At 36.7% G+C, this 16,564-nt stretch overlaps 1 protein-coding gene across 5 annotated transcripts in view; it reads right to left on the bottom strand.

Annotated features, from left to right (window-relative positions):
* TENM1 (teneurin transmembrane protein 1) overlaps window positions 1-16,564 on the bottom strand; it is a 234,956-nt gene that overhangs the window by 200,526 nt on the left and 17,866 nt on the right. For all 5 annotated transcript variants that reach the window (XM_058847817.1, XM_058847819.1, XM_058847822.1 and 2 more), the window contains exon 2: window positions 8,914-9,174. In XM_058847817.1, coding sequence (XP_058703800.1) covers window positions 8,914-9,174 — 261 coding nt within the window. The remainder of the gene's footprint in view (window positions 1-8,913; window positions 9,175-16,564) is intronic.

Here is a 16,564-nt window from a genome sequence, read left to right as displayed (position 1 = left end):
CCTGCTTTTGACAAACCTTTTAACAAGATTTCCAGCAAAAAAGCTGAACAACCCTAACCTGATGTCCTAGGCCATCCTCACTTGCAGGTATTTCCTCCCACATAGATATCTTTTAGGATATGTGGTTTCATGGAATCAAAGACCATTCCCAGCTCCCTTTCTGGATCACCCAAGGCAAAGGAATGTGGTTCCTTTACAACAAGTCTCTACGCTGCCAGAACAGCTCCTGGCCAGCAGCTCCTGATCAGAAGCTGACATGCGCTCCTCAGATGAAAGTCAGTGTTGGGGACATGGTGAAAAAATCTACAATCTACAGATCATCTGGGGTAGAAATTTAAGACAAAGAAAAAAAACACTGGCAATATAATTAGTCATCAGAATATGTGAATCTGATTAAAATATTACTCAAAAACATCTGTTAGGGAAAAGAAGCAGCCTGCAGGAATTATTCAGTGCTCCCGAATCCATATTCTAGAAGAGCTAATTGTACACATTTCTTCTTATGCTCATGTTACAAAGTGTAAAGTGAGGGCATAGAGGAAGATAAGATTTAATGAAGAAAATTAATATAGAAAATGCTGAATTTTACTTTGTAAGCCCTTCATATAAAAGCAAGTTGAAACAAGCAGCATTCAAAACTGCTTTATGCTGAAAAATGAACTCAAATTTCATATAAAACTCATTCCTAACCTATTTTCTATTGCAGAAATTAGAAATAGGCTAATACATTTAGTTTAGCTTTCACTTTGAGAGGAATACGAAGACTGCAGCCATAGGAAGCAGTCACTACATTTCTTCTAGATGAAAGCTATTTGCTATTATTAATACTCCCCTTTTGTAAGATGGGGATATGGTAATATTTGTAACTCTGAATAATACAGATTTATGCTGATCTTCATCTTACTTCCAAGCCCAAGAGGAAATGGAAATGACATACTGACAAATTTAAAAATGTAAGAAAATACTTCCTCATGTAATTTAACACACAATGAATTAATGGGTAAAAATAAAAAAAATATTGGAAAGGAAGAATGAACAACCTTTCTCATCCACAGAACAATAAATTCTTAGATCTCACATAATCAAGAAAATGTAGTATTTAGATTACACCTTGCTAGACCCTAAAAGGATAATTTTTCAGTATTTGTCACTTCTGTGTCCGTCCTGTACTCATTTGCTAGATACCTTTTTATTTCACTTATGATATTACAGCTTGGGCAAGTCAGAAGGAGGCCATGAAGATGCTCAGAGAGTTGGAGCTAAGGAGACAGGCTTGGGCTAGAGAAGAGAAGGTTCTGTGGAGATCACAGAGCACCTCCCAGAACCTAAAAGGGCTACAAGACAGATGGAAAGGGACTTTTGACAAGGGCATAGAATGAAAGGAAAAGGGTGAATGGCTTTAAATTGATAGAGGGTGGGTTTAGAGGAAATAATAGGGAATTACTTCCCTGTGAAGGTGGAGAAGCCCCACAGGGGCTTCTGAGGCTTCTGACACAGAGAAACTGTGGCTGCCCCATCCTGGAGGTGTCCAAGGCCAGGCTGAATGGGGCTTGGAGTAACCTGGGATAGCTGAAGGCGTCCCTGCCCATGGCATGAGTGGAACAAGGTGATCTTCAAGGTTACCTCCATTCCAAACCATTCTGTGATGTGGCAGCTGTAAAGCATTTTGCTGTGGGGATGGAAAGCTCCAGTTCCCTTTGTATTTAAAACCATTCTGGCTGACAGGGTAAGGAACCAAATGAGAGTAACCTGATCTCATTTATCTAGCAGCCTTAACTGTAATCTTTCATGATCAGAGTTCACAAGTTTTCCCTTAGCCTTATTTTGCACCAATGATATTCAACTTTCAGCTTTAACAAGAACATCCGAAACTGTGATGAAAAACAGATTACAACTGGTAGAAACATCTACAATTTAAGACATATAAGGAAAACTGATTGTCTTTCAAATTAAACTAAATAATTCCAAAGGACATACATAAAAAATATGACTATAGGTAGTTTCTGTAGATCACATTGCTGATCTTCTAAAACATGTTAAAATCTAACCAAAAGAGATGAGAAGTAAAAAGTACTGTAAACTTAATAAAACAACATAAATAAAACATCAGGATAGACATGCCAACTGTTTAGAATGGAACTGTTCCCAGTAACACACTTGTCCAGAGATGTCCTCCTGTAGAATTCACAGTGAATGCTTAACAAGAGAAAAAGTATTTTGTTCAGTATTTGCCTGATCTCATAAAGATTGTGAAATGAAAATTCAGACAATCCTTACACTTCTGCACTGCAGCATCCTGAGAGAAAGCAGACACTTATCTGTCCATCCCATCTCAGTTTTCACCCCTGTGGCAGCCTAGATAAACCGAAGTCCCAAGAATTGCAGAATCACTGCAATATATTTTTGCACTGTAAAATATTTCTGGAGATAATTTTCCTTTGCATTCATATCCAGAATACTGAGAAAATAAAAAGGATTTAAATGAAAGAAAGAGTGATAATTTATATTGCTGCAGGCTCCTTAAGACACATCCACCACACTTCCTGCATCACATGGGAGGAAAGCCAAGAGATATTTTTCTGAGCTTTAATGACAATTTACTGATTTCTGGAATAAAAATTAGACCTGACTCTTCTCCTCAAGCTTTCCTTCATCTCCTCCTTCAAGGCTATGAAAGAAAAAAAAAATCTGCAGGGATAAAAATGACACAACCTTGTGCAAATGCACTGGTAATTTTTACTATGCTGCGGGCAAAGGTCATTTAGATTCTGGAACACAGAAAGTATTTCTGCTTAATTCTAAACACTGGTCCATTATCTTTAATGTAAGATACTAAATACTGATATCTGTCTTTAAATTAGTGTTCATTGTGCTTAAAAGACAACCACAAAAAAGGGAATGTTTTAATACTGTGTACTGATTTTAATAGACCACATTGTAAAGATTAGAACAGCAGACATGCAGATGCAATGCCCTTGGTAGTCAGAAAAAGCAATAAAGATGGCAATTTTAAAAGGCAAAATTTGCCCCACAATACTGACAAAAAAGTCATTAGTTGAATTTCCATACATAAACAATGTCATAAATGGCTTAAATACTGAGGGCACAAGCTCAAGACTTGCATGATATTGCAGCTGAGGTGATGCTGCAGTACTTACAGAAGCATCTCACACTTACCCAAAGCAATTCAGATAACTTACATGCTACCTTTGAGACAGTAACATTTCCAAAGGAACCACTCTAAGGTCAACAAAAGCATCTTACATTCTTAACAACTCCAGCAGAGCAGTTACCATGTCAGTGAATATGCCAATGCTCCCCAAAAGGCACTGCTATGTTACTGCAGGGGTTCACATGCTTCTTTTCACACCAAGCAGCCTTCTTTGAAATAACAGCAGAAGCAACCAACATAAACGCACCTAAAAACTAGAAGATGAAAAAAACTTCACAATAAAAGCAACAGAGGTCTTTTATTAAGGGAAGATAAGTGTCCCTTTTCTGTCAAATACCTGAAAGTATCATAAATCAAATATCTGACAAGCTATAGTAAAATACGGAAGTTGAAGGAATTTCACCATGGGGGCTTTTGCATTTTATTGATGAGGTTGCCTTAATGTATTACGTGCCATAAATGATCTGATAGGCAGGAGTGTACAAACAGAATGCAATCCATACCACAACAAAAAGGCAAAATAAAGCATACAACAAAGAGAAAAATATTAAATGAAACAGAGGGAATGGGATTAAGACCAATATTTACCTTTATATTTTCAAGGCTACTTACACATATTTAACCTAATGGGTCTACTTGCAAATTAGTAATTCCATTTCGTAATTGCACTACTGTAAATAGAGAGTGCCAGGACAGGAGCTAATGGATATGCTTCAGCCATCATTATTAAAAACACAAACCTGCATAAAGAGGCAGCCACATGCCCACTTCTCAGAGCATTGTTATTGTAATTTAGCTGTTAGTAATAATTTCCTGGAGAAATGGGAAAGCCAGAGATCAGCTTAATGCCTGACTTGTTTACAAAATAACAGTAAATAACAGCAACATCAATTGCAATGTTGTCACTTTCTTACATTAAATACATGACTTTTATGAAGAGCCAAATTCAAGCCTAATTTAAACAGGTGTGAATTCACAGTAGGTCTACTGACACACACCATGCATTAAATCAAAGCCTAGTCCTTAGCTAAATGCTCCCCATGTCTGCATAACAACAGTATTCAGAAAGCTGTGCTTCTCATAGAGCATCACCAATTCTAGTATTTCCTTTACTAATTAAATACCTTCATCCCTTCAACAGACACTTTTAAGATACTGAATATGAAGTGCAAAGAACTAAGGTGACTTGTCCAAAACTCACCCATCTGTCCATTAATCAAAATGAAAAATCCCCAGAGATTTAGGGACAGTCAAAAGCGCTGTTAAATGGATCACTGCTCCCAGGCTATAAAACAAATACTTAGATGAATCACACAAGAATAATCTTACATGTTTCAATCTCATTAAACTCAGCTTTGATCTGAAACCTACTAAATTCTCTACTACATCCACTTATTAATACATGGCTAATATTATTATCCCATCTTTGCAGTCTGCTGTTTAAAATGTTTGTTATTTTTAGAAGTATTGTTTCAAATAGAATCTGATCCCATACACTCACATTAAGAAAGAATTTTCCCAACAATTTATGTGGGTGGGCAAAAAGGAAAAAAATTATTTTTCCACAACTGTTTTTTTCCCCTTTTTGCTTTGTTTTTGAAAAGACAAGTATGTTATTAAAAAATGTCCCCTGACCACATCTCACAAGTGATCTAATGTTACATTGCATGACCAGTGGTATTTCAGCCTGTACTAACACCCTAATTTCTTGCCTACAGATCTCAAAGAAGTCATTGTGAACGACAGCTAATACCCAGTTGTCATAAAATAATTCAGCCAAAGAAATTGAGCAGGAATCTGGATCCAAGACAAGACTGCATTTCACAGTACACTCCAGCACTGGGAATCCTGTAATCTCCTACTGGTTGTCACTGTGGTGTAGAGAAAGAGTAATTAATTGCATAAAAACATGTAGATGTCAGGAATGAGCCAAACAAGTCAGACTTAAAACCATGTCAAAGCATATGACAAAATAAAAAAGGTTAAAAATTGTGTTATTGCAGGAACAGCTGAAGTTCTGTACTAGCTCTCAACTGAATTGTAGCAGCTAAAAGTAAAATAGTTGATGGCTGTGCAGATGTGCCAAATGTGGCTCAAAAACAGATTATGGCATGGCATAAATGCACTTGAGGTCAAATTGCTCACGTCACAGCTGCATACACATCCTGTAAAGGAAAACATAAGAACTGAAGAAACTACAATGAGGAAGGTTATATGGACACAAAATGGACTATGGGCTTCTCTTTAGTACACTACCTAGGGTGGGAGGCAGATCTGTCTCAAGATATGTAATTTTCGGGATATACCTGGAGATTACCCTTTCTGCAGATCAGGTTTGTATCCTCTTCTTGACCACATACCCCAGAAAAATAAACAAAGAAATAAATATATTTGCCAGCTCAGTAATCTGGCAGATGAAAGCACTAAACTCGATGTTCTAACATGCTGCAGTGACAGACACCACTGTACCAGGGAACTGAGGGCAAGTGCAGTCTTCAATGGAATAAAGGAACTATTTCAGATATGGTTATTCTGTGGTGTTGCTGTCTGAAATTTACATTCACATACTGACTGCCGAGTAACACTGTTTAAATGGAGCAATTTATACTATACCAGAGATAAGCAATGATCCCCAAGAAATTGGTCATTCATTTTGTGCAGTCAATATATGTTTTGCTTACCCTCAGGCAAAGCTGAAGGCAGTCTGTGCACTAATAGGCTATTATTAGTTGCCATTAACTTGACAACACTAAATGGGAACGTTGCTGTTTCATACAATCTGTTCAATGCTGCCAAAACGAGTGTGTTTTAACAGTGATTACCACAGAGGTGGTGTGTCTATGAAGGAAAACAGTCCTCAAATTCTCAAATTGGGCTACCCAGAATAAATAGAGAAGTATATATCCTGTGCCAGGGAACTTCAACCTAGATCTTAGAATGAACAGAATGTCAAGAAGTAGCTAAAAAAGAAGAAAATTTTACAAAGTATATTAGCTTTCGATCAATGCCATGAAAGCACATCTACTGGAGTCCACACACCATCAATTGTTCCAGTGTTACCACAAAAAGACCTATTCTGCATTTGTAGCAAAACTGTGCTCATAGAGGAAGAAAAAAAATTTAACCAAAAGTTAACCCCAAACCCTACTGACCCTTTTAAAATATGGACAACAACGTTTTCTCAAATCATGCAACAACTCTACCTTTCTCATTAATTTTACTTCAGCTCCAAATAGCTGCATCAACATACCATTTTGCCAATCCCTTGAAATCCAGAATTGCTAAATATTTTACAGCAATCAGAAAGTATCACGGAAACTAATATATCATGTACTTCCAGCAACAGATCTCATGCACTCTCCCATTTCACACCAGAGTAGTTACTGGTGGGTGCAAAAACCCCACATTCCCATGGCAGAAACTGACATGGATAAATGCAGCATTTGTGTCTCTCTGATAAAGCCCCTGGCAGAAAGGACTGCATAGAAACAGGAAGATGTGCCATCTATGACATAATTCAAATAGAGATTTATGAACTTCTGTATTCAAAGAGTGCTCTGTTGCTGAGTGCCTACCCAGACGAAAAACACACTGCCCGCTGGAGTAGGAATCTTGGCTATGAACTTACCTGTGAAATAACAAATAATATAAACAAATATAGCTTGAACTGTGGTGTTCAAATTTATGCAGACATTAGCTTTCAAGACTGTAATTATTATAATGATTCAACACCACAGGAAGCACTGTTTAGTTGGCCCTGCTTGGAGACATCGAAACAGTTCAAGTGAACTTGTGCTCTGTTTCTAACTCTTCCAACTTGGTCTTGCCCTTGCTTTCCTCTCCCATCTATTTAGTTAAAATTGGTATTCAAGCACCTCAAGCATGAATCTCTGATTTAAAAATTGTTATAAGGCTTACAAGAAATGAAATATTAAAGCTACATGCAAAAAGACTACTCTATCTACAGCAGTTTGAATTGATTAAAAACATTCTCAGAGACAAACCTTTAGAAGAAACCATTCTTTGGTGGGGAAGCACAATGATTATATGCCCCTATCTTAACAACACTTAACCCATGGTTCTTGCTATATCTGTGCAAGATGATGAAGATGCACTATTTATAGTAATTTTAATCTACAGAAGATTACTTATTTAGTGGTACATGTACGACTAAGCAAAATATCATCAGCACCCAGCTGCATCACTGCACTCCAGACTGAAATACAGAACTCTGTTATGTGCTTAATTTGCTTTCAATACTTCTGCTTCCCCGCAGCTTACAGGAGAAATATGTATTTCTTAGTGTAAATGGCACAAGTATGCACATTCCTTCCATGCAGCATTCCCTTTCAACCACTTCCAGAGTTAAGGGGTGACCAATGCCAGGCAGACCAGATTCAATTCCTTCAGTCACCATCTATAACCCAATGTCTTAGGAAAACACAAACACGCAGCATCCCCCAAGCCCAAACAAAACTTCCCTGTGCAACAAACACTTTACAGAGGATGGATCCCACAGAAGCAGGAAGCTGGAAGACAAGCAGCCATTGCATAGTGGAAATGGGGTTCCAGCAACACAATAAAATGTGATAGCACAGAATGCTTAATTCTCCAAGGAATATTTAATTAGAAACAAGCCATGCACTAATATCTCTTTTTTAACCTCAAGTAGATAATGTAATGTTTTTGAGCCTACATTGGACATTATTGTTGGTACTGGCAGATGTCCAGGTGAAATTATATAATTATGAGCTTCATCTTTGATAAATTCAAACATGTAAGTACAGAAATGCCATCTATAACTGAAACCTCTTTCAGTTATATTAACCTTATGACTACAGGGGCACTAAAATATGTCATTGTCAACAACGAAGTGTCAATATTTAATGACATCTAGACCTGCCATAACATGCAGCTATTAAACACAGAAACTAAAATATCAGCTAAGCTTGTTGATCTTAAGCATGATAAATTTGTTTACTTACTATACTCTATAAGGAACCAGAGTAGCTTTCAATCAATTTTAATGCAGAGATAAAAAAATATGAATTCCCCACGTTATTTATTAAATAGACATTTTTCCCTTCTGTGACACACTAAATTGTATGAAGAGCAAACATATACAAAAATCCTGAATGAGAATGAATATTTAGAAAACACATACACAAAAACCAAACCCAAGTGGCCCACGAGCCCACTCTCCATATGCAGAGAAATACAGAACTGAGATACAATGAAGACCTGTTCAGTCTGTCCTACTGATAAAGACATGTCTTCAGGTGTAGCATAAGATTAGAAGTAAATAGAGAATTTAGGACTCCAGGTTGTCTTTTTCAAGTCACCTGGCTGAAGAGCCCTAAAGCTATGCCCAGAAGCCACAGGAACAACTGTATGCAAAATGCAATATAAATGCACATACATAGATTTACTTTAGAACCTAATTCATAGGCCACCAAATTAAAATGATAAATGTCTTATGACATAAAAATGAAGAACGTGGGAAAGTTATTCATCTCTAGAGAAACGATGTTTTAACAAAATCACTGTTTCATTTTTTTGTCTTGTTTTCTAAATTATAAATATACCTTACATACAGTACAGGCATCTAGGAATGAAGGGGAAAAAATAAACAAATCAAAACAGAAAAATGAAAGAAAAAAGGAAAATAAGAAAAGTAGAAAAAGAAAGTCTTGAAAAAATTACTACTACTATTGAGTACATGAGATGCATTTCTTTATTACCATTCTCCCCATCAGACTTCCTTTCATGGTCAGTGTCAGTGAGGGACAATGCTGAGTTTGCCCGGCTTGACAAGCAGGAGCTGTGTTCCGATTTGATCCCCCTCATCCACATCCTCAGGGCGAGGTCCGGGGATGCGCCACCTTCTGTTTCCGTGTCCACATCCGAGCCCACCTCCAGCGGGTAACTGTGCTCAGCTACCCCATGTAAGTCAGTTTGATAGCCAGAGCACAGGATATGAGGAGTCTCGCAGAATTCCACGTCTGGAAAAAATAAAAGTTCAGAAAAAAATGTAGCAGTGAAAAGCAACGTAACTTTGCTTTTCTTTTGGAGAATCTGTTTTGAGAATTAACACTGTTCACACTATTAGAAGATTTTTTTTGGTTAGTGACTTACTCTGCTATCTAATCTACTCTAAGTATAATACAACTAGAAGAACATATAATAAAATATATACTGCTGTACTGTAATTGTGCCTTTTTATCTGATAGAAATATGTATTATAGCTCAAACGTACACACCCACACACTGATAGTTGCACATCAATTTACAAATGAAGTGAGCATCTGCAAACACAGATACTTTCTCACGTTTTGCCAGGAAGACAGCAGCTCCAAATTAAACTCAGTATATTTTTATCCTAGGGAAAGTGTAGCAAATTTGCCAATAGGGATTTTACAAAATGATATTTAAAATATTTGGTTTATCATGAAAGACAAAGAAGGGTACTTACCATTGGCTTGCTCTTTGAGAGTGCTGTCCTTGCATATTCACACCAGTGGGTTTAGGTTCTCCAGTGCTGGTGGCCTACTGGAACTTCCTAGAAGAGCAGTGACTACTAGGACTGTACAAGGGCCATCTCATGACACCAAACCATCTCAGATTTGAGAGCTGTACAGTGCTGCAAGTTATTCTTACTGAACACTGCAGCTGCTGGGCAGTAGAAACCCAAGGACAAACAGAGGTGGACAGGACCCATAATGTGAATATGCAGAGGAAACAATCTCGAAGAACTACAGGTAAGTAACACACATCAGCAAATTCCAACTTCCCTTTGAGGTAGCCTCTGCATATTCTCACTTGTGAGAATCCAATTACAAATACAACTCACAGGGACTGTGACAGGGAGTTCTAATTAAATAAGGATTACAGAACTTCACTCCCTAATTGAACATCAGACCTGGGATGCCATCTTGAGAGACTAAATACAATATCAAATATGAATACAGTATTTCAGTTTCTAGAAAAGAAACACTAGAGACAAGAGTCATTGATCAAGACTAAGGACAAATACTCTTTTCTACTAGTCATCGTAACTAAAGCTTTAATTTGCCAAACTAATCCACCTACCAGCTAGTGAGAGGAATGATTCTGATTTTAAGCACTCTTTCTGAAATTAAAAAAAGCCCTAGTATTTTCTTGAAGGTATCAACCAAAACCTACAAACCAAATGCTAAAATATAAATTGAACCACCTGAGGAAATTGTAAGTCATCTGTTTCTATATATCTTTCTTTGGCCATCCAAAAATTCCTGAAGGCCTTGGCTGTAGTCTTGGCTTTGAGCTCAGGGAACAGAAACCTCATTTGTGGAGGGCAAGGGTAGAAGGTGGGCAGCAAACAGAAAAGCATGGCCACAGCCTCACTTTCCTACAGGAGTCATGGAAGGACACCTTGTCTTGCCTGGAGCTGCTGCATTGGGTGGCCCATCCCAGCAGCACCAGTCACCACTGCTCCTTCTCCTTTTGGACACATGTGGGGATGATCCCAAGGGCTCCATCACCACTCTGATCTTTCCCTCTTCTTCACAGGAGGAGGATGTGATCCCAGCCCTATCCTCGAGAAGGTGAGATGTGCCTTCAGGAGCCCTGTCCTCCAAGTCTCTCATAAATACACTGAGGCTGACTCCAAGGTTAGGTGGAGATGGCTAAGAGAATACTATTCCAATATATTTGGAAGCAGTTGGGGAATATATGGCATTTAAACTCTGTCCACCTTACAATTTCAAGGTGTGATTTCAAGAAACATCATCTGATCCTTCTTCCCCTTCAAAAGAGATCTTTGCCTATTTTCACCATGTGAGGAACTTCCCCATAATTAAAAATCTTCCTGTAACTTCAAGAATCACCTCAGCTGATGACAGGTCCTCATGGGGCAAGGATGCAGGCATTTTCTTACATGGCTGTCCCTTCAGGCAGATGTCTGCCATTAGCAGCCTGGGGCCCATGTTCTCCCTGTTTGTATTTGCATATGCCAAGGGGAAAATTCATCCCAGAAATCCCACAAAATGCTAATTAGGTTACACATTTTTAAGAAGGACAGAATTTACCCTTCAGTCTATATGTTAATTCCTTTTTTATTTATTTATTTATTTCTTTTGCAGCAAGAGAATTTTTATAATATAACTCATGTTCAACTCGAGTTTAACAAAATCTATTGCCTTAATAGTCTATTTCTTAAGTATACAAGCCTTTTCAGGATTTTAACTCCCACTGGATGCATTCCCTGAAAAGCTTTTACAATGGCAGAAGTGGCTGCTGTTAAGTCTGCATAGCTAACCTTTTTACCTAAAATACTACATATTTCCACAAGGAGATAAAGTTCAAGTAGATTTATGACAGATTCAGTATACCACAAAGACATAGGCACAAGAGAAATGAGAGAACATTAATACAAAATTCAAGTTTTAGCATGAACAGAGAGAGAAAAAAAGTGGCAGTTATGAAGATGATGAGAGGATTTTTTAACTCTTGACCCTCATGGAGCCAACTGTAACACAATCATTAAAAAAACAAGTACTTTATCTCACATTTATACTAATTCAGTTTTCCAAAAAGTAATGCATGAAGAAATATAAAAAATCTAATGACTAAGAGAAGGAAAGAAGGCTTTGTTAAAAAAAAAAATTAAATCAGCATTTCAATTAACAGACCCCTTCCTTTCTCCGTCTAAATACAATTTTTTATTTAAAAGAAAAATAATTCCTCAGAGATAAGCAGTTAAAGAGAAGTTGGATAGTGGTGCCTCTGCTGTTTAAGGCTGATATGAGAACTGGGCAGCTGACCTGGCAGTTCTAGCACAGCTCCAGCTTTGCTCACTAACAGAGCTACTGAAAACTCCAGGCAACTCATGAAGGGCTTTTTTATTATGCCATCAATTTAGCCAGCATTACAGTTAAAAACCTACAGTTAGGATTATCATGAAGATACAAAACACTTATCCCAGTGCATCATCAGGACTATTTCTTTGTCCACTGTATGGTCAGGAGTAATTGTGTGCCAGCTACTCTTTCTGCAACTCTTAGTTTTTCTGGCACAGGTTAAAAAAAAAAATAAAAAAAATTACCCTAGTGAAAGACCATGGAGGCTCTTCTCCCCAACCCAGTAATTCTGCAAACTTGGACTTGCAGGACTTGTGGAATCTCCTCACTGTTGCAATTTTCCAAGAATTTTGCTGATTTCTACCAACTAACCGGGAATATAAATAAATATTTATTTCGATAAATAAATATTCAGAACAGAGAAAAAATAACCCAAAAACAAAGAAGATAGAAGAAATATAAAATGAGAGTATAAATAGTGATGGGCATGAAGAACCTTCCTTTCCAGTTCTCCTATTCACTTATGGAAATTTTGTATAAATAACAAAATGATAAATAATCACTTAAATTACTTAATTGACCTATGTGATCAATTAGAGAAAGAGCTTACAGAAAAATATAATTTATTTATAAACTGGAATAGTTTGACATCTTGCAATTAGGTGCCTTGTATGAACTCCATCAAATAATTAAGCAATTGCAATTTATTGATTTTAAAAGTCTTTAAACATCACTGATTCACAAATTAATTTTATTCTTGATTCTTGGTTCTTTTTCTGAGGATGCACTGTGCTCAAACACACACAAAATCAATTCTCTGGTGAAAAAATACAAATTGCTCTTCCTGTTAATATAAAATTATTAAAGAGACTAAATAGCTCAAAGTCAAGGAGAAAATATCAGTCCTGGAATTTTAAATCCATGATACATATCTGGCCTGGTGTCCTCTTTCAGACTGGAGGGTTTTTGAGAACACTGGAAATATCAGAGTCTGGGGAAGAGAACAAGGAAGGAACTCCAGAAAGGCAAATAACAAACATTAACCTGAAAAGCATCATGTTTATAGCTTATATCTGAGGGAGTATATTGGGAATGCAAGGGAAAAGTATCCCAAAAATGCACTTTTGTTTATGGGTTGGGATTTTAGTGTTACACCACAACTTGGTGTATATTTTTTCACACTGAACTTACTCCTTTAATCTGCAGTGCATTATCTGTGCTGCTAAACAAGCAGAATGGCAGACCAGCTACTCATGGTATAAGAGACTCAGAGACATTGGGAGGGAGGGAAGGAGTGAGGAAGAAATGTAAATAAAAAAAAAACAACAAAAACCTGAAGTTTGCCTTCATTTTGGAAGCAATATATATGCATTCTCCTAAATGAGAAATTTTGAGGGCTATTGAGCACTTTGCTAAATTTCTTGTGTTCAACAGCCCTTAAAATTTCTCATTTTTCACCTGAGGACTGTGGCTTACTGGCTGGTTGCTGGACTTGAGAATTAAATGTGCAGAGACCTTAAGCTGCTTTATAAAGGCATTCATGAAACACAACCTGCTACATACATTTTTTGAATGCTTTTGTGTATATGCTTTTTGTTTAGTCAAAGATCTTACTTGTTTCCATGTTGAAAGCATACCACATCTTTCCTAGAACAATATAATTCAAAGACATTAAGCTCAAGTAACCATCCATACAAAAATCATTGAAGAAGCAGCCAAAAATCAATTATTTTTCAAAACCATATTACACTGAATATTAATTTGTTTTAGAAATCTCATGTTTATCACCAATTGCATTATTGCTACAGCCTGGAACTGTTTCTCAGCTGCATATATTTTAGTAAATAAAAACTGATATACATATTGCACATAAATGACCATATAAAATATACCTTTTGAATTTTTATACATCTATAGCAAATGCATTGTATTGCACATTTTATTTTGCTATATTTCAACTTTTCCTTGCATTCCCTTATTTATGTAGCTCACTTTCCTACATTAACCTCCAGTTACCAGCAGAGATGACAGGAAGTTCAAAAATACCAGTAGTAACAATTAAAGGAGGAATAAAGGAGGAATCAGAGTTTGTTACTACAATAAGGAGTGAAATTTGCAGGTTAGGCAGCTAAGGGATTAGGAAAGGAGGCTGCACTTTCAGGAAACTCTTTGGCTTGTGAAACTTATAAAGAAGAAAAAGTCTTTATTCTTCAGGTCCTTCCCTAGAGGTACCGGAGGATGAGGTTTTCACTCACGCCTCATGGAAAATATCTTCCTAGTATCTTCTTCAGACTAATTCTACAAGTTTAAAGAAAGAGCACAGAAGTAGACTGAATCTCTTAAATTATTCTCCTGGAGTCCTCAGATATTAATTTTTATTTTCAATACTGTTGAAATCAACATAAATAACAAATTTTTTGCACAGAAATCATCTTGACCCTATGGAGACATAAATGAACTTTCTTTGTCCCCAAAAGCAGCATATTCTGTTGGAGATCACTTGAAATTTTTAATGTTAGAGATTTTTTTTTTCAAGAGTTTCTCAACTAACAAGATGCCAGAGGAGGCACCTTTGGAGCTACAGTGTGGATGCAGCAGATATCATTTTAATTTAGGAAGCAACACTCTCTGTACAATATTGGTTGGAAATGTAATCCTTGAAATTCAAATACATCTGAATTATTACTGGTTATGGCCTTTACTACTCCAAAATGTGGCTTTATGAGGTAAAATACTTTCATTCACAGGATTCTGTTAAATAAAAATTTCTACTGCAGGTACTCATAAATATCTCTCCTTTAATGAATTTTAAAGTTATAAAACCATAGCAAATGCCAGGAATTAGCATTTAACCTAAATTTCAGATAAAGGAAACCAACTTATTCTCAAATAATGACCACACTAACTGTACCCTACTAAAGACAAGAGGGTAAAAATACAATTATCACAGATGAGAAAGAACCTCAATATCATTTGTGACGATAAATTGAATTCTTTTAGTATTACAGATGAACTAGAGTCTGGAAAAGCTTGTTTTACAATAGATTCATTTATAATTTAATTCTCCATATGCAAAAATCTATTAAAAAGCTAAGGATTTTAAAGAAAAAAATATTTTCTGTTTCTAAAAGCTCTATCATAAGAGAAAAGCATTCCAACACCAGGATTCAACAACAACAATAGAATGACTAGGGTGGAAGAGACCTCCAAGATCATCGAGTCCAGTTTTCTTTCAAGTATATTAGAAGCTCCTTGGCTCTAAAATAATTTTTCTATTACAAGTTTTGGCATTTCCATTTGTGTTTGAGGGAAGCAATAGATAATGAATCCTGTCTTCTTGTGATTAAATTTTCAAAATTAAACCTAGCCATAACTAAGACTTTCATGTACGGCACTAGAACTATGAATCAAACTATGTCAAGCAGATTAACTAACTTTTCCTTTTGAAAGAGTTTCACATGAACAAATAGTCTTCCTCAAGATTAAGCAGCCTGTGAAGCAGTGTGAAGCAGTGGGGTACTTTACTGCTACCTCTAGTCCAGTCCAGCATTCACAATCCTCAACAGGCAAAGCTGATGTTGTGATTCTATCTTGTTTTCAAGTCTGACAAAAGAGAGTGCAGAGTACCAACATTCTTCAAAGTGAAATTACCCTCAGACTGTTGCTCTGTCCCTACAAACTTGAATTCAACTCTGCCATGCTTTTCTGGTAAAAACTTCTGAAAGCAGTTAAAATTAAACCAAAATCCCTTTCATTCAAACCTCAGTTTTAGAAGTCTGTGACACCTAAGCATGACAGATATCACTTCCTAAAACAAAAAGGAGACAAAGATATGAAAATGATGCCTATTAACGGTTTTGATTGTGGTTTATAAAATACATTTAAAACACACTTTTTATATCTCAAAATACTGAAATTTCTTAGTTTTTAAATTTGCAGTCAAACCAGTAACTTTAGATACGTGAGTACCAAAATCTTTTTAAAATAAAAGGTGTGCAAAGCAGATATCTTTATAAATTTCACTGATATAGTTTTACAAGGCTACACATGCAGAAATCCAGAAGTCCAAACTCAATTTTAATTTTCAGGGCTGTAAATCCAGAAGTTAATTCGATGCAGTCAGTGGGCCAGGGTAGTACTTAGGCTTTAGGTCATTGTGACTGTCTCAGAGCAAGCATCTGGCAAGTGCATAACTTTGTAATAGTGGAAAGACTTTTAGAGAGCTGCTATCAACACTGATTTCCCAGAAATCTTCTCCTTTACTGTTGGGACATTCAGCAGACCTGAGGCACGCAGATCACAGACAATGCTCAAAAAGAATCATCAGAGTAGCTCAGCTCCTCACCTTAACTTTCACCAGCAACTACAAAGCTCTAATATAATTTTAAAGTAGCTGAAGAGAGTATCAAGGGTACTACTAGCCATCTTCCTTTGAAGTGACATGAATGGAAGGCAGAGAGCAAACGGAGCCAGGCTGGAGTAGAGGGAGGAGGTTTTGATCCCCTTGTGCCAGTTTCAGTGAGTGATCGGTGAATGAGTCAGTTCAGCACAAGGG

The sequence above is a fragment of the Poecile atricapillus genome, chromosome 12 (assembly GCF_030490865.1).
Source record: "Poecile atricapillus isolate bPoeAtr1 chromosome 12, bPoeAtr1.hap1, whole genome shotgun sequence".
Classification (NCBI taxonomy): domain Eukaryota; kingdom Metazoa; phylum Chordata; class Aves; order Passeriformes; family Paridae; genus Poecile; species Poecile atricapillus.
Note: the sequence above shows the minus strand (reverse complement) of the source record. Positions and strands in the feature narration are given on the sequence as shown.